Source organism: Candida metapsilosis (assembly GCF_017655625.1).
Source record: "Candida metapsilosis strain BP57 chromosome Unknown scaffold2, whole genome shotgun sequence".
Classification (NCBI taxonomy): domain Eukaryota; kingdom Fungi; phylum Ascomycota; class Pichiomycetes; order Serinales; family Debaryomycetaceae; genus Lodderomyces; species Lodderomyces metapsilosis.
The window spans coordinates 1112408-1135654 of NW_027138160.1; the positions used below are offsets into that span (position 1 = coordinate 1112408).

At 38.5% G+C, this 23247-nt stretch overlaps 11 protein-coding genes across 11 annotated transcripts; 3 read left to right on the forward strand and 8 right to left on the reverse strand. All coding sequences in view use genetic code 12, as the record gives it.

The window, feature by feature from the left end:
• Positions 1 to 64: 64 nt before the first annotated feature.
• I9W82_001971 (uncharacterized protein) lies at positions 65 to 1432 on the reverse strand (the record flags this gene model as incomplete). The annotated part of the gene is made up of 1 exon (XM_067690775.1): positions 65 to 1432. One exon carries the CDS (start codon positions 1430 to 1432, stop codon positions 65 to 67), a length of 1368 nt encoding a protein of 455 aa, XP_067549207.1.
• A 123-nt stretch (positions 1433 to 1555) lies between these two features.
• I9W82_001972 (SDR family NAD(P)-dependent oxidoreductase) lies at positions 1556 to 4320 on the reverse strand (the record flags this gene model as incomplete). Its single annotated transcript, XM_067690776.1, has 3 exons — positions 1556 to 2178; positions 2338 to 3444; positions 4296 to 4320. The coding sequence occupies 3 exons, from the start codon at positions 4318 to 4320 to the stop codon at positions 1556 to 1558; spliced, it is 1755 nt and encodes a 584-aa protein (XP_067549208.1).
• Positions 4321 to 5613: 1293 nt separating this feature from the next.
• I9W82_001973 (uncharacterized protein) lies at positions 5614 to 6879 on the reverse strand (the record flags this gene model as incomplete). Its single annotated transcript, XM_067690777.1, has 1 exon — positions 5614 to 6879. The coding sequence occupies one exon, from the start codon at positions 6877 to 6879 to the stop codon at positions 5614 to 5616; it is 1266 nt and encodes a 421-aa protein (XP_067549209.1).
• A 717-nt stretch (positions 6880 to 7596) lies between these two features.
• Positions 7597 to 8412, reverse strand: I9W82_001974 (SDR family NAD(P)-dependent oxidoreductase; the record flags this gene model as incomplete). The annotated part of the gene is made up of 1 exon (XM_067690778.1): positions 7597 to 8412. One exon carries the CDS (start codon positions 8410 to 8412, stop codon positions 7597 to 7599), a length of 816 nt encoding a protein of 271 aa, XP_067549210.1.
• Positions 8413 to 8514: 102 nt separating this feature from the next.
• I9W82_001975 (uncharacterized protein) lies at positions 8515 to 10209 on the reverse strand (the record flags this gene model as incomplete). Its single annotated transcript, XM_067690779.1, has 1 exon — positions 8515 to 10209. The coding sequence occupies one exon, from the start codon at positions 10207 to 10209 to the stop codon at positions 8515 to 8517; it is 1695 nt and encodes a 564-aa protein (XP_067549211.1).
• Positions 10210 to 11080: 871 nt separating this feature from the next.
• Positions 11081 to 11905, forward strand: I9W82_001976 (uncharacterized protein; the record flags this gene model as incomplete). The annotated part of the gene is made up of 1 exon (XM_067690780.1): positions 11081 to 11905. The coding sequence occupies one exon, from the start codon at positions 11081 to 11083 to the stop codon at positions 11903 to 11905; it is 825 nt and encodes a 274-aa protein (XP_067549212.1).
• A 624-nt stretch (positions 11906 to 12529) lies between these two features.
• Positions 12530 to 13501, forward strand: I9W82_001977 (uncharacterized protein; the record flags this gene model as incomplete). The annotated part of the gene is made up of 1 exon (XM_067690781.1): positions 12530 to 13501. One exon carries the CDS (start codon positions 12530 to 12532, stop codon positions 13499 to 13501), a length of 972 nt encoding a protein of 323 aa, XP_067549213.1.
• A 51-nt stretch (positions 13502 to 13552) lies between these two features.
• Positions 13553 to 15325, reverse strand: I9W82_001978 (anaphase promoting complex subunit; the record flags this gene model as incomplete). Its single annotated transcript, XM_067690782.1, has 1 exon — positions 13553 to 15325. The coding sequence occupies one exon, from the start codon at positions 15323 to 15325 to the stop codon at positions 13553 to 13555; it is 1773 nt and encodes a 590-aa protein (XP_067549214.1).
• A 186-nt stretch (positions 15326 to 15511) lies between these two features.
• I9W82_001979 (uncharacterized protein) lies at positions 15512 to 16864 on the forward strand (the record flags this gene model as incomplete). The annotated part of the gene is made up of 1 exon (XM_067690783.1): positions 15512 to 16864. One exon carries the CDS (start codon positions 15512 to 15514, stop codon positions 16862 to 16864), a length of 1353 nt encoding a protein of 450 aa, XP_067549215.1.
• A 15-nt stretch (positions 16865 to 16879) lies between these two features.
• Positions 16880 to 20447, reverse strand: LYS1 (saccharopine dehydrogenase (NAD+, L-lysine-forming); the record flags this gene model as incomplete). The annotated part of the gene is made up of 3 exons (XM_067690785.1): positions 16880 to 17967; positions 18358 to 20287; positions 20340 to 20447. 3 exons carry the CDS (start codon positions 20445 to 20447, stop codon positions 16880 to 16882), a joined length of 3126 nt encoding a protein of 1041 aa, XP_067549216.1.
• A 368-nt stretch (positions 20448 to 20815) lies between these two features.
• On the reverse strand, positions 20816 to 21910 carry I9W82_001981 (glyoxylate reductase; the record flags this gene model as incomplete). The annotated part of the gene is made up of 1 exon (XM_067690786.1): positions 20816 to 21910. The coding sequence occupies one exon, from the start codon at positions 21908 to 21910 to the stop codon at positions 20816 to 20818; it is 1095 nt and encodes a 364-aa protein (XP_067549217.1).
• Positions 21911 to 23247: the final 1337 nt, after the last annotated feature.

A 23247-nucleotide genomic window follows, 5' to 3' on the forward strand; every position in this document is an offset into this window, starting at 1 on the left:
GTGTTAACATAAAATAGCTTTTACTTTAATAATTTGATATCTTAATAATAAATAAACAACAGTGTTAGATATTGATTGTATAGGAATCTATTAACTCTTTCTGCTGCTGAAGTAGGTGGTGGCGTCTTTGATTCAAATTGGAGAATTCATGTTGATCACCACTGTCTGTTGGAGTTCGCTCTGCTACAACTTCCTCTGCCTCTTCCCCTTCCCCTTCCCTTTCCCATTCCACTTCATCTGTGAATTCACTTCTTCGCCGCTTCCTACTCACACCTTCATGCATCATATTCAACATATTCTGCTTTAATCTACTCTTGAAATTGATGCCCGCGTTGAACTCACGTAAGTAATCATTCGCCAATACGGCATACTCCTTCTGTCCTGGACCCACGTACTCCTCACGTAACGACTCCAAGTACTTGACAACATTAAACCCACCATCTTCAGTAACGACATCCCTCGTATCAGCTTCCTCCTCCTCTTCATCTTCTTCTTCAAACTCATACACATTATGCACATTTAGGAAAACATCTTCACATTTACGCAACAACCTCTCATACATCTCTGAATTGAACTTGCCATGGCCTACTCTTTTCCGATCATTAATCATACCAGCCATCACCACATGCTGCCAATTTAATGGGTAATCCTTCCGATGAAACGTATCAAACATCGTATCCAACATTGAATTAAACCTATTTGCAAGATGGCCAACGTATGGAACCATGTTCTTTGAAGTGATGGACTCTGAAGTCATGATCAATGATGCATCAATTTTGCCTGATTGTTTAAGTGCTGTTATCTTGTGTCGTATATTGGATTCAAGGAGTGATGTTAGGGCGTTTATGAGACAAGTTTTGGCTTGTGGGATTCGTTCTGTGTAGGCGACTTCGACTATCTTGTTGTGAGGGTCGAGTAGTTGATCTTCGTTGTAGTTGAGTTCATCGTCGCTTTCAGCGCTGTCTTCACTATCGCTGCTGTTACTAGAGTCGTCGTCAGCATCACTTGACCCACTATCACTGGAATCGTCCTCACTGTCATCTCTCAAACTGCTTGGAATCTCCTCATCCACCTCTTTTTCCGTCTCCTTCCCCTCGTCGCCATTCGACACCTCACTTCTTTCCTTCGCCGTCTTCCTCTTATTCTTCATCTCATCGACCTGCCATGCCCGATCCCTCTCAAAAACCAATTGATCCTCGTCAATATCCCACTCATACTGCACTGCACCAGCATCAATCAAATCATCTTCATACTTCAGACTTGGTACGGGAACTTTATCAAATTGTTTGGGCCAATTGGCCCATCGCGGTAGTGGGAAGTTGGGGTTGATTCGATGTAGTAGAAATGTAGAGTATAAATGCTGTGATAGGTCGTTTATGAAGTCGTGTTCTAGGGAGTGTAGTATCCTTTCTCGTTCTTGGCGCTGGGACATGTTGCGATGGTATGAGAGATGTGGAAAATGTGTTTCCTCGTGTGGTGTTTTTCTGGTGGTAGTATTCGAGATGATCATCAGATCAAAAATTACTCACCACTTTTCTTATCTTCTTTACATGCTCTATGTACATAAATATCCACCATCAACAACCAACGAAGCTCCAGTGATGTACTTTGCTTCATCACTCAACAAGAAACAAATTGCATTAGCTACATCATCGCCATCACCAACTCTGCCCAATGGCACACGAGATTCAAGGCTATTTCCATCCCCATCACGTTTCAATTTTGCTGCTACTGTTTCAAACATTGGTGTATTGATGAAGCCAGGACACACTTCATTTACTCTGATACCACTGGGCCCACATTCCTTCGCCATGGACTTTGTCATTGCATGAATGCCAACTTTGGAACAACTTGATCCAATCAACCTGGAATCAATCACTTTATTGCCAAATATTGAACCAACATTTACAATGTTACCGGGACGATTGAATTCCTTCCAGTAGCTAATACACAACTTATTCAATGCAAAAGTGCCACCGAGATTCACATTGACAGCTTCGTTAAATTCATCAAGTGTAGGTAAACCAGCACCTCCAACATCACCAGCCAATATTTCCTTCTTCATTGACGCAGCATTAGCAACAACATAATCAATAGCCTTGTACTCATCCAATGCAAAATCAACTAAATTTAAATTATCCAGCCACTCGCCAATATCAGCACTGGTGATTACTGTTACTTTATTTCAAAAGTTGTATGACATGATTGGAAACTACCATTGTTGTTGGAACGAGCCGCTTTGTTTCTATATGTATTCAAAACTACATAATGTACATCCGTAAGCTATAGCAACATTTCACCCCCTTTGTATTAACAGCTGTGTAGTGAGTGCAGAACGTTGCCCCTCCGTCAAGGGCTTGAGGTCTGCATCTTGAAGTAATAAATGAAATTGGGATACAATATTGAGATTATCACCACAGATGTGATCAAACTTCAACTCGAAACCAGGATCCCGTTTTGCATAATATGGATCAATTACAGTAACCCTCAAAACAATTGAAGGATTGATTAGGAAGTCGGTATTACAATTGGCTGCTAACATAGAAAGCAATAGTTGAGTAACCACGTCTTTGTTTTTATTGGTATCCAACTTCCATACATCCCCAAGCTTTATCAATTTTAATTCCGTGGGAAGGAGGACATCTGGGAGTTTTATCGTCCAATCTGGTATTACGAGAGTTGAATTAAGATTAAATTGTGATTGTATTTCCAATTCGCCGCCAATAAGTGACAGGTAGATTTTAAATAAGGCAGACCTCAAGAAATCATCAAACTGAACCTCTTTGGTAATTTTAAGTCCCTGAAGTGGTATTTGGAAGAAACCACTGTTTTTTTGGGTAAACCAGGACAATTTGAATTCTGATAAGTCCTTGTACGTTTTTTGGATATTGTGAACCGGTGCTGCGTAATCTTGAGTTATTCTCCTGAAGTAGTCTGGATTCGGATGCACTGTAGCACCTTGTGTTTCTATCGTGTCGGCATTTTCATCCACAGCGCTTAACACTTTGACATCCAAGTAGGTTATCATTCTGAAATTCACAAGATTTTGAGTAATTTGCCGCAAGTGGGGATTGTCAATTAAGACTTCAATTCGACTGAATAAGCTGATCACATAACTGTTAATGGCTTGTGCAAGTTCGGTCGTGATATGTGATACAAATAATTGTGAATCAAACGTGATGAATCGTCCAGTTACGGACACAAATTTGCAGAATTGCTCAATTTCATTAGGATTTAATTTGTAAAGAGTGAATGTACCTGCAAAGTGTTCTTTTATATCCCTAATTATCCTATCATGGGTTATCACTTTTCCTTCACGAAGTTCGAGAAATTTTGCTTGTACTTTGTTTAAATCGGAATTTTGTGATATCGAATATGAATCCATAATGGATTCCACGGTGTCATCTAACCCAATTTTATCCCAAATACTCATACTGGCTTGACCTGTGAGGTTTTGAGGAGGGAGAACTCCTGGAGGATGCTGGGAATTTTTATGGTATGGAACCACATCTACAAATTTGTGTAAGCCGCAAATAGCTGCGAAAAGATCCGCTACCATGTGCGTAAAAAGTATGTCTCGATTTTTTGATATGCTCCATATGTTAGCTTTATTCGAAAGCTTTGACTGTACGCTAATAGAAGCATCCAGCTTAGGCTACATCATTGAGCTTGTAGCTAGGACTATAAGCTGCGTATGGACTATATACATGTGACATACGTCTTCACGGTGACTATTTTGTTAGAACAAAATCGCATAAGAGAAAGCTTAGTGCTAAGTTTTTTTGTCAGGAGTGATACGTGATACGACACTAGCCGCTTTGTAGCTGGATTCTCCGCTTGGCGTATATATAGAACCTAAGTTTATATCTATGTACAATATACCCTATCAACACTACTTTACACTACAAGTAAGGCTTAAAATTTACGTCGTCCTGGTATGAACATTTTTGACGCACTAGTACGGATAAAAAATAAAGACACTGTATGTGATTCAATCAAACGCTTACACAATTGCAAAATGCATTGCGTTATGGACTCGCACTAAAGACAATGCCAATTTGCTAAACACATTTGAGTATCCTTAAGCTATAAACAATATACAGCCATGTACTGCCTGTGCTAGCAAATGAGGACGTCTTAGGTAAAGAGACATCTATTAGATTCACTTTCTTTTTATTAGATGGAAAATCTGCTTCAATTCCGGGTGAGTGTAATATTCACAAAGGTTCATCTGTATGCTCCTGCCCTTTGCGTCAAGTATCTCAAATCCACCTTGCGGCAAACTTAACTCATACTCGGGGTTAAAGTGCACAGCAACATAGTTGAGGGGTAGTTTAGGGCTGCAAATGGAGACTAGTTCATATATCAAAGACTTCAGATCCCAAGTATCAGGCTGAAACAACCAATTGATACTCGCCAAAGGAAACCCACTACGCAACTTGCAAATTGCTTTCGCATACGCAGCATTAAACCCTACTGTATGTATAATAATGCCCTGTAAGGATTTGTGGCTTAAGAGTGCTAAACGTTGCACGTTCTTTACACTATCTTCGTATAACAGAACACAAAGCTGAACGAGACTCGGGAACTCGTCATGAAGGCTTTTACTAGAAACTATTTTGTATAGTGGAATACTCCCAGCAACAAATAGCTCTTTAAGAAAACGAGTAGTGAATGTACGCTCAATGGGATTGAATTTTGATGTGATACCAAAAAGCCGAAGGGCCTGCAATTTCAACTTTGATTGATAATCTAAACAAAAAAAGGTCCTCTTAACATTTAAAGAGGTTAGACAAGGAAGTTGGTCAACAAACTCTAAAATGTATGACTTGTAATCACCGACGATGGTAAGCTCTGAAGTCTTTGATTCATTATCAAAAATTAAACTACGTGTCCTGGGGCATATATAAATGGTGTTTGACCCTAACATTTTCAAGTATTGAATGATGTGATAGTCAAAATAGACCGTGAAGTAGTATTCACCCTTGCTAACCAAACTCTGATTTAAAGCAAAGAACTTTATCGAGTGAAAATGTCTAATAACACACTCGAAAATGATCAAGTGACAAACTACAAATTCCAAACGAGTAATTGGCTGATATCTATCCATAGTAGCCAAATACTTCTCGAGTGTGTTCATTGAAATAATTGTGTATCCGTAACTTTTTAAGTTGTTTATGTTCTTATGAAATCTGAATTCGGGCTCTAAACACCCCAGGGAGTTAATTTTTGCACCAAGTTGGGACGATGGGTACACATATAAATAACTGTAAAGCTTAGTTTTTGCTATTGGAGCGAGTATGGAATGCATGGGTGCTAATTTCAACACTTGGTGCTGGCTAAGTTGGTTAAAAATTACCAGCAAAGCTTGGGGCGGCAATGAACAAAGTTGAAGCATCAATGGGAGAGGACCGTGATGTGTAAGAAATTTCACTTGCCGAATTAACGATTTTAAGAAAGATAAAGCTTAGTGCTTCCTAAAGTTTCCTAGATAAGATCAATTCAATGAGATATTCCGAGGAAATTGCGCTCGAAAGGTTTATTTGTATAGTCCTATAAAATTATATATCAGTAACATCTCCGGCGATAAGGGCTGGAAATTTGTTCTTCACTCTACTCAAAGTTCCCTGGGCACCAGTCGTCGTACTTAAGGCGAAGCGGTATGCTGAGTAATTGGTCAATTTCTGCGTCAGAATAATAGTAGTGTAACCTCATTTTGATGGATTTTCCAGACTCTAAACGGACTTTCATAGTCATATTTGTCACAGATTTTGCATGCTCGGTTTTCATGTGACACCCCACTGCGTCAATTGGAAGATGTGGACTAAATATGCTAACGACATCCCATTGAGGTCCATAATGAAAACTCTCCGAACTGTACCAATGAATGTTTGCAATAGGGAACAGAATGCGCAAGCTGCAAACGGCATCCGCGAGCTTCTGGTTGCACTCAAATGTGGCAACATTGAAAGTTTTCAAAATTGGGTGTCTTAATCCTTGCAAGTCTTGAATTCCTTGTAAAGATTTTTTAGGTCCAAAGAGAATACATAGTTGAGTTAGATTCGGAAACTTTTTGTTGAACTGTCTGCTTTTGAATAATCCGCTTGGTAACTGGTCACCCAGTATTGTCAATTCCAATAACCACTTTACAACGAATGCGTCACTAATGTAGGTCGGAAACTTGCTTCGAAGTTTATACAAATTTAATTTCCGAAAATTCAACGATGACTTGAAATCAAGGTCTACAACGGGAAAAAACTTTAGTATTAACTCCTCTACAGTATGTAATTGCTCAACAAACTCAAAATGCTCTTTAAGTACCCAGTAGCTGATCTCTAGCTTCGTCGTCCCATCGTCTTTCATGGGAATATGATAGCACGGACTTCTGTGGGGTAAAAAAAATGTATCATGTCTTGTAGTAGTCATGTATGTTTGTAGGCATTCCAATAATGTACTGCTCCCGAGATCCGACGTTTGTTGAAGAATCTCTAGAGTTTTGATAAATCTAAAGTGTCTAACAATGCACTCCAATAGCATGAAATTACAATCGAGGATTTCAAAGTGGCAAATAATTTGATCCTTCTCCATTCTCGCCATGTATCTTTCAAGCGTGTTGGTTGAAATCATGGTGTACGAATTACTTTTCAAATTATTTATTGTCTTATGGAACCGAAATTCAGGCACCAACTCGCCAGTTGGACCTACTAACACATTCCCCAATTGTGATGATCGGTAGATAAATATGTTGTGATATAATTTGGACTTTGCTATTTTGTACAAGTCAGAGTGTAAAGGCGCAAGCGCCAACGCTTGGTGCTGATTTATTTGTTGAAATATTTCCTCCAACACACAATTAGGTAAGCTGATTAAGGTAGTCATCAGTACTGTAAAGGCCTGACTACCTTGATAGATGCTAGGTTAAAGTGGAATTTGCCGTGGATTATATCAACTTATAATTCCTTGGGGTTTCCTCATTTTGTACGTGCTCTCCGTAAACTCCGTTTTAGGAACAAGGAATATATATTGAGGAGTAGGACTGAACTGTTATGTTTCGTAGGCTATGAATTAAATTACGACCAGCTTTAACTTATCACTGATAGGCGGCACGACAATGGCCGTTTTATGGCAGGATTCTCTACTCACTATATATGTAGACCCTATGTTTATATCTGTGTATATCAATTCCTATCAACACCAGTTTAGTAAGGCTTAAATTCTACGTGGTATGAACAATTATATCGTACTAGTCTGAATATCCGATGAACGTGAGAATGGAAATAGTTCCCCCCTGGAGGATGTTGCTGGAAGATCAAGGGAAGATTACAGGAATTGATGGCACTAACCATTGTACACCTATCAAATATACTGTAACTTCAAAATCAATCTTATCAACTTAACTGTAATAACTAAACCCAATATACACATTTAACCCCTGACCTGTTACTGGTAAGTTACCATTCTATTTATTTTAATCCAGATACAAAACTCGCTATCCAACTTGTAGGTTATTCGCTGGCGGCTTCTTTTCTCATCTATATTCAAACTAATGATCAGATCAAAAATTACTCACCACTTTTCTTATCTTCTTTACATGCTCTATGTACATAAATATCCACCATCAACAACCAACGAAGCTCCGGTGATGTACTTTGCTTCATCACTCAACAAGAAACAAATTGCATTAGCTACGTCATCGCCATCACCAACTCTGCCCAATGGCACACGAGATTCAAGGCTATTTCCATCCCCATCACGTTTCAATTTTGCTGCTACTGTTTCAAACATTGGTGTATTGATGAAGCCAGGACACACTTCATTTACTCTGATACCACTGGGCCCACATTCCTTCGCCATGGACTTTGTCATTGCATGAATGCCAACTTTGGAACAACTCAATCCAATCAACCTTGGATCAATCACTTTATTGCCAAATATTGAGCCAACGTTTACAATGTTACCAGGGCAATTAAATTCCTTCCAGTAGCTAATACACAACTTGTTCAACGCAAAAGTGCCACCAAGATTCACATTGACAGCTTCATTAAACTCATCAAGTGTAGGTAAACCAGCGCCACCATCATCACCAGCCAATATTTCCTTCTTCATTGTCGCAGCATTAGCAACAACATAATCAATGGTCTTGTACTCATCCAATGCAAAATCAACTAAATTGACATTATCCAGCCACTCGCCAATATCAGTACGAAGAAATCGTAAATTATGATGCACTTGCTCACTAGAAGCCAGTTGTTTACTCATCTTGTCAATTATGGAATCAATTTCCTTTTCGTGGGCTAAATCTCCAACCACTACTTTTGCTCCTTGTTGTAATAGTTTTATGGTTGTTGATAACCCGATTCCTGATAGTCCGCCAGTGATTACTGCTACTTTATTTATGAAGCTGTATGACATGATTACTACAGTTGAGCTATGATGCAGTTGTTATTGAAACGAGTCGCTCTATTTTTATATAAATAATTATATGTAAGTTAACGCAGGGGGTGCAAGCTCTTTCTAATTGCTACTGCTTGGAACCACATCTTCAGTACATTCACCAACTTCAGTCTCACCATCATACTTATTCTCCTCATCGCCCAGTCGTATCCTCTTGCGTCTTTTTTTCTCATCTGAAGCCACGGTGAAGTTCTTTAAAATAAACTCATCGGCAACATCTCCATCCAAACGATCCAAATCTTCTCGTGGTATAATTAATGGCCATACCCATTTTGCACAAAATGCAAGCGCAAGCAAGACTCCTGGAAATCCAACTGCTGCAATTGTCAATGTAATGACAAATTCCCCGACACCGCCAATTACTTCCAATATCGTGTATAAATAAAACCATTTCTTATTGGGTAATGCATGAATATCCTTCCATACCTGAGGACAAGTTGGATCAGTTTCAATGTATTCTTTATCCAAGAAAAAGTATCGAATCCGATTCGTAACTATATTTCCATGTAATCCCGTTACCGCCATGATAAAGAACAATCCAGATAGGACTGCTTGCGGAACTAATCCAAGCAAGATGAGAAACGGTCGCGTCATCATTACAAATGTCATTGCCCCTTGTAACGTATTTGTCACTCGTTGCTCAACAACTGATAATTTCTTTCCATATTTATCATGCACCACCAATGAGTCAGTATGTAGTGGAGCTTGGGGTATGAGGCCATTTGGTGGTGGAATTCCTATTAGACCAGCTAAACCCGTGGTTAATCCCAACAATAAGAAATCCCAATGGAACGCAGCAGGTTTCGTCAATGGATACTCTTTTGATTGACACATTAGTGAGCTGACGTTGTGGTCAAAGTAAAATAAAAAAGTCAATAATATAGCAAATGGTATAGCAAGAAAAACATCACCAACGTCTATGTTTTCACCAGGCCAGAAATGGATAAACCAACCATGAGGTCGACGGTCTCCAGATTCGGTAGGCTGAAATGTTCTCGTAATTGGTAATCTTGCAAATGTTGTATCATCCAATCTACCACCAAAGTGGATAAATCCAGTAAAGAAAATCACTGAAGCAACAACTCCATAATCAACAAAGACTTTCCTAACCCAAGGTTTGAAATAATGTAAATAGTTACCCAAGATTGCCGAGCCCACACCACAGATTAACATACACAATGCAACCATAATGGACGCATATCCACTCGCTAAATCAACTTCTTTAAATTGATTAGACAAGATTTGTATTCCTTTTTGAATATAAACCATATTGATGAAAAACCCAAAAATATCACATGAATACAAACTGATTATTTGCATAAATGAAATGTAGTTACCAACAGCAATAATTATATGGAATACCATTGACCATAAGTAAATCCAACACATGAACGGGAAATACGGCGTACCTCTGGGAGTCATCAACTGATACACAGTGTAACTGAATATAGATATTGGTCCAGTAACCCCAACAATACACAATGGCTGTCCTGAAAAGAGTCCAAACACAACCCCAGCAATGGCACTAGCCATCAACACTTCATTAACACCATATGCATTTTCAGTCTTGTCAAACATATCCTGAGCGAAAGCAATGGCCGGAAGTAAATTGGAAAAGAAAATTGAAAGTGTTGCTGGAATCACTCGGTAGTTCCATGCGTCTTTGAAATCAGATTTGTAATACGGTAGTCGTGTTTTAAGATCGTTGTAGATCCCATAGCCAAAATAATTGACATGTCTAAATGACAATGGCATGGTTGGTGAGAAGGTGTAAGGGTGTGGTGAAGGTTTTGATTGGAATAGTCTGGTTTTTGTAATGTTGTGTTTATGTGACTTCCCTTTAAAATGAATAAATTTGCTACTACTTTGCTATACCTGTTGGAATGACGTGACGATGAGTAGAGCGGATTTCCAATGGTTTTTATGCGGCTCTATTACTTTTTTTTTTTTGAGTGTCGCAAATAGAGCAATGTCGGAGAATAGAGTTATACGTCAGCAACCTTAAATATTAAGACAGCTATTCTTTCTACCTACAAAAGGTAAAGGTATGTGCACGTGGGACCAAATGAGAATGAGTTTCAATTAAACTGATCTGCAAGTGGTCTAAAAATTAAAAAAAAAAAAAAATGACATAGCCATGTGTCTTTCGAAAAGAAATTAGACGCCGAATAATTTTATTGTTTTATTTTTTGTTAAATTTTAGTTGCAAAAATAGAAACCAATACCCTTTGTGGAATGCCGAGAAAAAAGTTAAAAGGCTGTGAAAATTGTATAAAATTTTTGTACCACGGGGACGTGGGGTGTACGTTGGCGGTCTGTCTCTATCGATAGATTGGGTGAATTGTGGCTGATTTATTGCGGACAAGACTGCTTACAGGTATCGGGGTTTGATCAATTAGTTTCCCAACGGCTTTACTCGTCACATAGTCGAGCTTATCATTTTCACACTTTTTCAGTTTTGTGCTTGGATGAGTGATCTAAAAGAATAGCCAAAATGGGCCAATTCCTTTTTCGCTTAAAAAAAATTGGACGGTTTGGAGTCACCGAGTTGTAAGTGACTCAACCCATCAATTAAAACTTTGCACTATCAACGTACAGTTTAGAAGGTGTTCACCTTGGTAATGTAATGCCACATACTACAAATGATCCAAACTACGCGCTTGACAATGCTTCCCAACCCCACGTCGAACAAAAACCTACAAAAGGTAATCAATTACGACCAAGAAAAGCTTCTAAGTACCGAGCACAGCCTTCTGAAACCACCACAGTGTACTCTGCCGGTATATTCATTATCGGTGATGATGGTGTTGGTAAACTGAGTTTGATACAGGCTTATAAAAACTCGCTGCCAGCTCTTTCCCCCCAACCCAATCAAAGTAATGAATGTCATTTGAAGATGGAAGGACCCATGCCAAATGATATGCCGTTTCTTTTGAAAATTCTGCATTCAGTCGGTTCTCCCGAGAAAGAGCATCCTCTGAGATACTTTCTTCCAATACCCGATGACATTGTTCTACTATGCTTTGCATTGAACGATTTGTCAAGCTTGCTCAGCGTTCGAGACAAATGGTATCCCCGTATGAGGCAAGTGATGTATTCAAGAAGAGTTCCGATCATATTAGTAGGTACAAAATCCGATATCAGGGCCCGTGATCAAAGTCGGCATATACAGCGCAAGGCTCGGAAAGTGGGGAGAGAAATTGGGGCTATAGCTTTCATGACCTGTTCATCAAGAACCTTCGATAATGTTCAAAATGTGTTTAATGTGGCCCTTGAGCATTTACATAAGAAATGGGCCCCAGGATTGGCTAAAGTTTACGAGAGAAATCTTTTGCCGAATGGCTTTGAAAATGAGGTCCTAGGGAATGCTAAAATCATAAATACGGAAGAGCAAAGATTGAAATTTAACTCAAAATTCAGAACTATATGGAAAGAGACCTTTGGATTGTGAGAGTGACACTAGTTTAACTGGTCTCAAAGCAGGGCTCAATATTAACAGTAATATAGTGGTAAAACATATGCGCACGGCTTAATATTCTGGCTAAACCTACAACCTAAGTGTAAGCGAGCTGAGAAAAGCCATTTCTTTCTTAAAAAGGTATCATGATCAATACTCTTTAAATGCCGTCATGTTCAGAATTTCGTGGATCCATTTTGTTGTGCAATTCCATTTTCGTTATCGCCGGTTTTGTGAGCGATCTCCAGAAATAAAGGTATCAGAAGAAATTTCGGAAATCCATAGCGAAGAAATACACTATCTGCATAGGAGTTATGCATCACTTCTTTTATTTATTCAATAGCAAACGAACAATCATTCATGGTGTGGACCTCTCTTTCTGATTCGCACAATACCGAATCGTTATCTAAGGCACATACGAAATTGATGCCAAGAATATTTCTTTTTTTTTTTTTTCATTCATTTATATCTCGAGGATTGATTACATCATCACGCCAGATTGTATGACCAAATTGAGTCATCTACAATGAATGTGGTCTCTAGTATAATATTTATACAGTTCCTGGAGATTTAGAATCGCAAAGGTTACCCCCCCCATCAGAGGCCCTCCCGTTATCAATGGTTATGTCAAAAGATTCGCAGAAGCCACCTCCAGATTACAATCTTTCCGATGCTGTTCATGATTTACAGGAGGAGACTCCCCCATATCATAATGAGCTGTCAACCCCACATTTACGAATATATGCATTTGATGAACCTATAAGGCCAGTTTTTCATCAAAGAACAGATGATAAAAAATCTTTCTACACGGCTAGAATTTTCATAGCTGGTGATGCTCGAGTTGGGAAATCAACGTTAATGCAGTCGTACAGGTATTACGACGAACCGCACAGAAAAGACAATCGCCGTGTAAATGCTTGTTATATAAAGATGCAAGGACCGGAACGTATGCCCTTTTTATTAAAGTTACTGCACGTTAGTCTTAGAGGCGATATCGAAGAAATTTGTCAGAAGAAATACCTATCGGTTGCTGAAGATTTGATTCTTCTATGTTTTGCTAAAGATAATCTTGAAAGTTTATTCAATATCAAAAAAGTCTGGTATCCTTTGGTTAAGCTCCTGGTTAACTCGGGCAAAATTCCTGTCATTCTTGTCGGGACAAAGTGGGATAAAACAAGTCACATACCTGATGATTTAGTTTTACAAGTGGCAAAGGAAATTGGCGCCACAGCATTGATTGAGTGCTCGTCTGAGGATAGGTCGACTGTTCGCAAAGTGGTTGACGTAGCTCTTCAATTTTTACATGAGGAATGGGCTAGTGGATTGAACAAAGTGTTTCAGAAGAGTCTAGAGCTGGAAAATTTCGAAGCTCGAGTGTTGAAAGAGGGAGCTTTGGAAATAGAGTTTGGAGAATCGTGTCGAGTAACGCAGCCGAGCCAGGACCACAAGCAGGCTCTTTTGCTGGACGGCGAGGTTCGAGAAGTCCCCAACAGTAATCGGAAGCAAAATGCCGCTATGAATACAGAGAAGGTGGGATTCAATGGTCAAAGAAGAAAGCAAAAGAGTAAAGGTGACTGTACTGTGATGTAAACCTACAATGGGATATCATTGCCTACATTAACTCGTTACTATACAACCAATCTACCCAGACGTGATAGCCTCCTTCAAAGCTCTGTCCAACAAATCTTTAGCAATTTGATTAGTTGGCTCAATAGCGAGTGCATTATGCAAATTTTCAATAGCCTCAGCAAACTCGCCCAATTTCATATGTATAAGGCCAATAGTGGATGCAATGTTTGCGTCATTACCATAAATTTCATGGAAAATGGAAAGAGCCAGCAATAATTTCCCTTGTTTTCTCAATACGTGTCCCAAATTGGTCATTATTGATACCCAAGTTTTTGAACTGCGATTAGCAATCTTTAAAGCTGCATTTAGATACGATTCGGCTGTGATTAGATTATTCTTATGAAAATAAAGCACTCCCAACTCATTGAGGGTAAGTTCGCAATGTTGATTAAAATGATAGGCATTTTTTAAATACTCTTCAGCTAGGTTTAGATTACCGAGCTTCACATTGGTACTACCGAGGAATAACATGGGTAAATGGCTACCTGGAAATAAGCGTGCCGCGTATGCATATGCATTGATAGCCAGCTCGTACTCTCCTTCGGCAGCAAACGTATGAGCAAAGCCAATCCAAGCTTGACCAAAATTGGGATTTAAAATAGTTGCTTTGCTAAAGTATTTCCTAGCTTCATTGATCTTGCTTATCGAGAGGTAGTAAGTGCCAATAGCTAACCATGTCATGGGATTGGAGGGATGAAATTCTGCCAACTGATGACTTTTGTAAAATAACTTGTTCCTTCCACCCAACTCATATAAACAACTGAGATAATTAGGTAACACGTCAAAATTGTATTGGTCTTTCTCTAGTATCTTCTCACACAAATTCAAACAAGCATCAAAGTTGCTCTGAACGTATAGTTGATCAGCTTGACTCAACATTAAATCGCAATTATCATTCAAGTCATACTCTTCTCGTAATATATGCTCTGCTTCGTTAAACTTGTCTTGATTCAAATACTTGCTCAACTTAGTAGTGTAAAGCAATCTGATCAAATCGTCATTACTATCAACTTCATGATAATTCAATTCATTAGTGACAAAATCCCACTCTTCATTTGGGGTCATAAGATTATTAGAAATGAGTTCATCAAATGCTTCATAACATTTGACATCCGCTCTCAATGCCTCCTTAAAACACTCCTTGGCTTTTTCAAAATTACTTTGTGCGCTATAAATTAATCCGCGTAGATAGCACATTGAAGCTTCCAACTTGACTCCTCCATCATCGTTCTTCAATCGATCATCTTTATCAAATGGATTGGTTTCGCCAATTATGTCCAATGCCTCATCCCATAGTTCCAACTTTATCAAACTGTAACCTGCCAAATATCGACAAATGATACTTTTAGCAAACTCTTCATTACACAACACCAAGTCTTTACATCGTAGGTAGTTTCCTTGATTGAAATAGACTTGAGCTAGCCAAAACGCATCATTTGAATCGTGAGTGATATCTAGAATCTTGTCACTAAGGAATTCTGCTGTTTTATATTGATGTTGCGTGATTGCATCGTGTCTCCATAAACGTAATCTATCAATCGGTGTCAATACATCAGATACACCCACCAAAGAATCATCACTTTTACTTTGTACCGTGAGATTATGCGACGACCTATCTAAATTGAAAAACAGCGATTTATTAGAAGAGCTTGGTGATTCAAATAGTTTTGGTTGTTTTGAAGCTGGATTTGGTGGTGTTTTGAAAATCTCTTTTCTTCGATTGAGCATGGGGGAGATGTAAAGGGTGGAGTTGTGTTGCTGAGGTGTCTTTTGATTCTGACCCATTGCGGAAACTTGAAAAGGAAAGTGTTGATGAAAGAGAATTTGACTGTGTGGGTCTGTTGATGTTAGCCTTACGTCGCGAAAGTTTTTTGGTTTTTGTTGCAACAGTTTCATTGAGGGAGAAAAAAATTCCAATTGATCTCATCTCAAGAGAAACAACTCAACACCATCAGTGTAGACCAGTATAGAATGGCTAAACCACAACAGAAAACGGACGAAACTGCCTCATTTACTGAAGTGGAGATCAAGTCTGCTCTTAAAGGAAGCAATTCCACAATCACATCAACTGCTAATTCATCCACCTCATCTCGCATACAATTTAGAATATTTGTTGGATCTTATGAACACAATTTATTGTGTCTCTCTGTGATTCTAGATCCTTCTGGAGCTAAAGAACCGGTATTTCAACCAATTTTCCATTTCCAAGCTCATGCATTATCAATCAAGTCTATGGATCTTGCCAAGAGGTATTTGGTCACTGGATCAAACGATGAGCATATAAGAATTTACGACTTACAAAAGAGAAAAGAACTTGGTACATTACTAAGCCATCAAGGTACAATCACTGCATTAAATTTCTCAAGAGAAGCTACCGAGGATCCAGAAACTGCATCTTCTGGTAGATGGCTTATCTCAGGATCAGAAGATGGGAAAATTATCATTTGGAGAACTAAGGATTGGGAGATATTTGCAACATTGAAGGGACACACCGATAAGATTAATGATTTGAGTATACATCCTAGTGGACGTGTTGCCATTAGTGTATCACAAGACAAGACAATAAGGTTATGGAACTTAATGACGGCTAAAAAGGCAGCAGTATTGAAAATCAAAGGTAAGGATCATTTAGGTCAACTGGGAGAATTTGTTAAATGGAGTAATAGTGGAGAATTCTTTGTTGTTGGATTACGCAATCAAATTCTCTTGTACAAGACTTCAACAGCTAAAATTGGTAAAAAATTCAAGTTCAAATCAACATTGATGTGTATTGACTTGTTGAAATTTGATGATAAGGAATGGTTGGTTATTGGGTTCGGTGATGGATCAATTGGTTTCTATGACTTTGAAGCTTTATTAGGAGACATCGGAGAAGATGCAGAAGAACATGAAAAGAAGGTGTTGGATAACACAGCTGAGGATATTGAGCAAGTGTTTTCGCTTAGAGGCCACACCAATCGTATAAAGGGTATAACATTCATGGAAAACAAGGACACTCAAAACATTCCACTTTTAATATCAGTCTCATCGGATGGTAAGATTGTTGTTTGGAACTTGACTATCAAAGATCAAGTGGCAGTTTACGATACAGGAGAGAGGTTGAATTGTGTTGTTTGTGCGCCAGAAAGTGTTGAAAAAGTGGATACAATGAAGAGGAGATTTGCCTCACTAGAAGAGTTGAAAGGAGAAGACCAACCCGAAGCTAGTGAGTCGGAATATGAAACAGATGGTGAAGAGATCAAGTCGATAATGAAAGGACCAAAGAAGACAAAGAAAAAGAACAAGAAAACCAAGAAAAGAAAAGTCAATGTTACTCTTGAATAATGGTATAGATCTATTTTAATTTTTTGGTAATCTGGCAACGTTTTTGTCAAACAATTGTTTAGCTCTAACCCATACTGGCGCAGTATCTCTTTCAGGTAATTGCAATAGACTTGGCATCAAATCTTTGGAGAAAAACTCTGAAGCTTCTCTAGGTAACAAACTTGGCAAATGGTCAATCGAACATACTGACAATTTAGGTCCCTTTGTGGTTTTAACATCCACTGTTGGTGCATTAAAAACGGTGGCAATTTCATACACTGGGATTGGGTTATTAGGATTCGTAGTATCGGCACTAACGTCAACAATTGTCGTCAATTTTCTATCATCAACATTTAAACTCTCCAAGTTGATAAATGGAGGAATTGGTTTTGACAAGTAAATACAATTGATGAAAATATTTGAATCAACAATTTCTTTAAATGGTCCACCTTTGGCGGTTTCTTGCATATCCCATTTAGCAACATTTTCATCTGGGATACCGACTTTTTTGAAAAACTCAAGAGCACCAGATCCACATCTACCTAAGGCACCAATCACCAATGCAGTTGGGTATTTACCACCGGTTTTCTCTAAAGCTTTTTGTAATTCACCTTTGACAAAATCTATCAAAGCATCTTCATTAGGGTATGGAGTGACACCGGGTAAACTTTCGTTATCACTATGGGTTTGTTTAAATGCCCAATCCAATACACCAATAGCAGCACCGGCAAATCCAGCGTAAAATCCAAAAGCAGCGACCCTTCTACCATTATCATCTTCTAAAAATTCCAAGTCGTACAAGGTTCCATTTCCAGCTGGGAATCTACCCAAGACAGTTTCCCATCCAGCTTGGTCTTTATAACAATGAGCAAACTGAATATGTTCATGTACCAATGGGAAAGTCTCATTTTCTGGCAATTCCTTCAATCCAATAATTAAACGATCTTTTGGGGCTTGTTTCCATGATCCTTCAGGAACAATTTCAGCACCGGCTTGTTCATATTCTTTGATGTCGAATATAGATTGAGAACTTTTTTCAACATACACTTTGAATCCAGCGTCAATCAACTGTTTAGTAGTGGTTGGAGTTAAAGCAGCTCTAGCTTCCAAGGGTTTAGTTTCGGCTCTTAAGTGAAGAATAACTGGTTGAGGACTCATTTTGGGGAGGTAGAAGTGTAAATTGGTATTAAGAAGAGAAAAAGTGAATATCAATTGGAAGATTTTTAAATTTTTCAATGTTGGTTGACTGATAAAGAAAGTTTTTCTCTTTTTGTGGAGTGACTCAATCACTCAACGCGGCAATTTTGAAAAAAGTTTTCCTCTATTAGTCATTGTGTCGTAAAAGTAGAGTTTGCGACACGACATTGAAGTTTTTGCAGCAATTAGACTTACATTCAAAATCATATTTATTAACATAAAACGACACACATCGTATTGACCCTATAATCTCTCACTTCTCAAAATTGACCCTTCTTTGTACATCCTGTCTAAACTTTCTTGAAAAAACTTTGCACAAAGAGGTCTCTTGATTTTTTGCGTTGGGGTAATAACATCCCTCTCCACCGTCAACGGTTCAAAATAGATTTCAACATTGTGCAATTTCTCAAACCCTTGCAACTGGTCCTTAACAGCAGCATTCAAATCTAAAAGAAACTTCTTTTTGTTAACAGGATCATTCAAAAGTCTAAGAATATCATTCTGGTTACAAATCTCATCATTAAACTTCTCCTTCAAATATGAATCAATTGTAACTGGGTCTAAACCAACAATTCCCACTAGATACGATTCAAATGAGTTACCATGGACAAAAAGTTGTTGAAGATGTGGGTTTGAAGCCAAGTAAATGTTCTCGATCTTTTCTGGCGTCACAAACTCACCTTGAGCTAATTTGAAGAAGTTCTTGACACGGTCAATAATATAGACTTGATTGTGATTTACAGTATCAACTCGTGCAACATCTCCAGTTTGATACCATCCATATTTATCAAAAGCTTCAGCAGTTGCTTTGGGATTTTTGTAATATTCTTTGAAAATTTGTGGACCACGTAAAAGAAGTTCACCCATTGGACCTCCTTTATCCTTTGAAGTGTAGCTCATTTCAGGTAAGTCTTTTAATCTGCACTCAGTGGTAATCCCGATGGGGCCAACAGATCCCGGATTATGGTCAAAACTCTTGGTCCTCATAATACCTGCAAATGATTCCGTAGATCCATAACCATTTGAAATTCCAACGTTCAATGCCGCCTTCAAAAACTTTAATGTGTCAGGACTATTTGGTGAGGAACCAGTAACAAAGTATTCCACGCTTTTTAAGCCGAATTTCTCTCTTAAAGCATCGAGGAAAGCATCGTAAACGTGGTGGCGAGGATTGGCATCGTCATCTGAGGCCATTGCTTGTAATCTCATTTTTTCTTTGATAGCTCTAGTGTAGAGGTACCTGACCCAAGGTTTGTCGGTATTGTTCACAGTCTCAGCTTTCACAGCGGTTAACAACTTGGATAAAATTCGAGGCACTGTTGGAAGTAGTGATGGCTGCAATTCCCTCACATCATCATATAAAGTAGCAATGGTACTACTCAGAGGGAAACCAATTTCCGCTCCAATAGTTAAAGCTTGTTGAATATTGCTTCTTTCAAAAATATGAGCCATTGGCAAAAACGAATACAATCTTACGACACTTGGTTTGTAATCTTGGATGAATCTGAATGTAGAAGCAGCAACTGCATTTGCGTGAGTTAAAACCACTCCCTTTGGATGAGCACAGGTGGTCCCAGAGGTAAATGATATTGTAAAGATTGTATCCGGTGTAGGTGGAATCGGATCCAATGGATTCACCTCTCCAAGTTTTTCAACTTGATGATAGTCATACAAAGAAATATGATTTTCAGAAGCAAGTGGTTTCCAACGAGCACTCTCAACCTCATCAAGCTTATCCATTGACACAATGACAATCAAATTAACCAATGTTGGATTAGCCCTCTTAAGTGCAATCAATTTCTCAATTTTATCCTTGGAGCATAAAACTATTGGAGATTGTGTAAGCTCCAAAATGTACTGGCTCGTAGTAGGACCTAAGGTATCATACAACGCAGTTGTTGTAATTGAATAAGCAATGCAAGCCATATCAGCCAAGGCCCACTCTGGCCTATTTGGACTGAAAATTGTCGCAACAAATTCGTTCCTCTTCAAGGGGTCGTAGGCCAAGTTCTGATGAATATCACTGTAACTCTTATAAGGATTATTCTCCAACACAAAGAATATCCCAGACGCCAAATTGTTGCGTCTTTGTCTCACAGTACGATAGTTTTGCCATTGGTACTTTCCAACAATACCATCAGGTAATTTCTCTCGAACACCAAACGCACGACGGTCTTTGTAAAACTGATAACCAAATTCAAACAATGCGTATAATGTATTCAATGATGGATACGTTTTGGCAAAGCACTTGTCTGGGCTGTATGCGCTTCTATAGACGGCAGAATATCCATCCCTCCACATGTGAGTTTGGAACTTCCACCGATTTAGCAACCGTCAGCGGCGCAAGTGGCACGGTTACCTTGATCAATTCAAGGAGTCTCTTTGGTGACTCTTCGATTAGTGACATGGTTTGCTGGTAGAGTGTTGTCAAAAGGTTCCTTCCATTTGTAGGGTTTTTACACAATATCCAACCGCTCGAAAGAAGTCATGTCCCACACCCACTTTCATCATCTCACGGAGCTATAAGGAGTAAACTTTAATCTAGCAGCCTTTGGGGTTCTCTCAATAGGCTTTATTTTATAAAGGTTGTATTGGCGATTGGATTATATTTTTGTTGATAAACTGCGGGGCTAAAACAAAGGACGAGCTAGACAGTAGCTGAGAAGTCTAACCATGGTGACCGCTACGTAATAGCTCCATAGTGGTAGTAGACTGTCCCCTCTCCGAGAGGGCACGAGGGAGTGGAAATGTCATACCATACATGCTCTTTATTGTCTAATTAACTCTACTAATTCCTGCCCCACCTTCCAAAATATTATCAATATTTGCAAGAGCTTTTATTGCAGTGTAATCAAAGTTTTCCAGAGTACTAGCTCCAATATGAGGGGTCAAAACAACGTCTTCACGGTTAATTAAACGTTGATTAATTGAAGGCTCATTTTCAAACACATCTAACCCGGCAAACAAGATCTTACCCAGGTCCAACCCATTCAACAAAGCTTGCTCATCAATTACTGTACCTCTTCCAATGTTTATGATTCTGAAAGGTTTGGAAATGGAGTCAATCACAGTTTCATTAATTAAATGATGAGTTTCAGGAGTTGCGGGGCACGCAATCACAACAAGGTCCACTTCTCCCTGCTTTGCTGCGTCAAGAACTGTTGGAGCGTAGGTTGCTTCATAGCCTAATTGGTCCTCTTGATCTTTGCCCAATCTTGATCTCTTGACATATGTGATGTTCATTCCTAATTGGTTTAACTTCTTCCCTATCAACTGTCCAATTTGACCAAATCCAACAATCACAGCATTATGACCCCTAGGACTCAAGTTTGGTCTCTGGTTTATCTTTTCTCCAAAGTCATACCCTTTTCCACTAGCCAAACTCAATTGTCCTTCTTTTTGATTAAATCTTTCATTAGCCAACTTATATCTAATCTCAATAGTATCTGGAATTTTCAGAACTTGATGTTTACCATACATGTGTAATTGTCTGAATCCAGTAATTGTGAAATAAACAACCAAATCAGATACTGGTTCAGCTGCACCATCACTTGGAACATTTGTCATTGCAATCCCTCGTTGTGCTAATTCATGTGCATCTTGATGGTCATATCCAACTGAGCAGAAAGCAACAACTTTCAAACTAGACGGGATGTGTTCAATAACTGTTCTGAAACCTGCAATTGGAACAAATCCAAGCCAGGCTCCATAAATGGCATTAATGTGAGAAAATCTCGTCTTCAAATCATGAATAAATTGATCTCTTGTGGTTAAAGTGTACTCAAGGCATTCATATTTTTCTTGAAACTGCTTGTACTCTGGAAGAGAATGGTTTAATTCACCAATGAAAAGGACTTGTTGCTTGGTCATGGTGAGCTAGGTACAACTGGAAGTAGAAAATAAAAACAGCGTTGACTCAGTGGTGTAATTATATTTTTCATTTTTTTTTTGCACCACAATTGAATCAAGCGGTAATTGCACGTGTGACCGATACCGCAACACCTTTATCTGAGTAGGTATACAATCAATACTCTGCCTCAAACTGGAATTACGCAGCAGACTAGCACGGTGTCAATACAGTAGAAAACTGCTAAGCTCTGTATCCATGCTTAGTAACAATTAGTAGCAAGTAAGACAACGAGATCTACAATGGATGTCATTAATATCAGTTTTGTAACATTGCTTCTTGCGACATTGAGCAGATACACGTAAACAAAAAAAAATAAAAAATTGTCTCTTTCAAACAGCACCACTAGGCAATTCAACACAATCAATTCCCACTAAATATGGAGAACTTACTTGCCGCTGTAGAGTTTCCAGTTACTATCAACAATCAAGAGAAAGTAGAGTACATCATACAATATGCATCCATAGTCAATGTGATAATCTCACTTGTTGTTGGTGTTGTAACTAACTCATTAGCATATTTATCATATGCTTTTGCCGTTCAATTCAGTATTTTGATTTTAATAGTAGCACCCAATTTCTGGTTTAATAGTGCTCCTCCAATCCAATGGTTGAACTATAAATACTAAGAAAGAGAGAAATTGACCTTTCTCGAGATTTAGTATTTCTAACTGAGAATGTCTGGATTCGATATAGTTATAAATAGTAATAGAGTTTATTGAATGGTATCAAACAATCTACTTGTAGCTGTACTCAGATTAATATGATAAGTGGTTATTCTAAAGAAAAATGTATAAATGATTTATGTTGGGATAAACCATAGTTTATAGTTTATATAAATATAAAAACAAATTTAGTCACGTGCGTCAAAACATTTGAAATTATGCGACATTCACATAACCTACAAGTTGGATAGCGAGTTTTGAATCCGGATTACAATAAATAGAATGGTGACTTGCCAGTGGCAAGTCGTGGTTTAAATGTGTATATTGGGTTTAGTTATTACAGTTAAGTTGATAAGTTTGATAGTTCAATAGTTTATGCTTTTTGATGATTGTACCTTTATTAGTGCTAAAATCAATCGCCCCTTAATCTTTCCAATAACGTACACCAGTGGAGAACATTCTTGTTCCCTCATTTTACAGTAGATATTCGCTCGGCAGAATTATTGTCTTGAGAATTCGGGAGAATTGTTTGTCGGGTAAAAAAAACAAAAACTGCAACAGCGGTGTATCGATACACAAAATTAATTGCCAAAGGATATTTATGATTCCGAAAGTGATGTGTATATGTAAAACAAC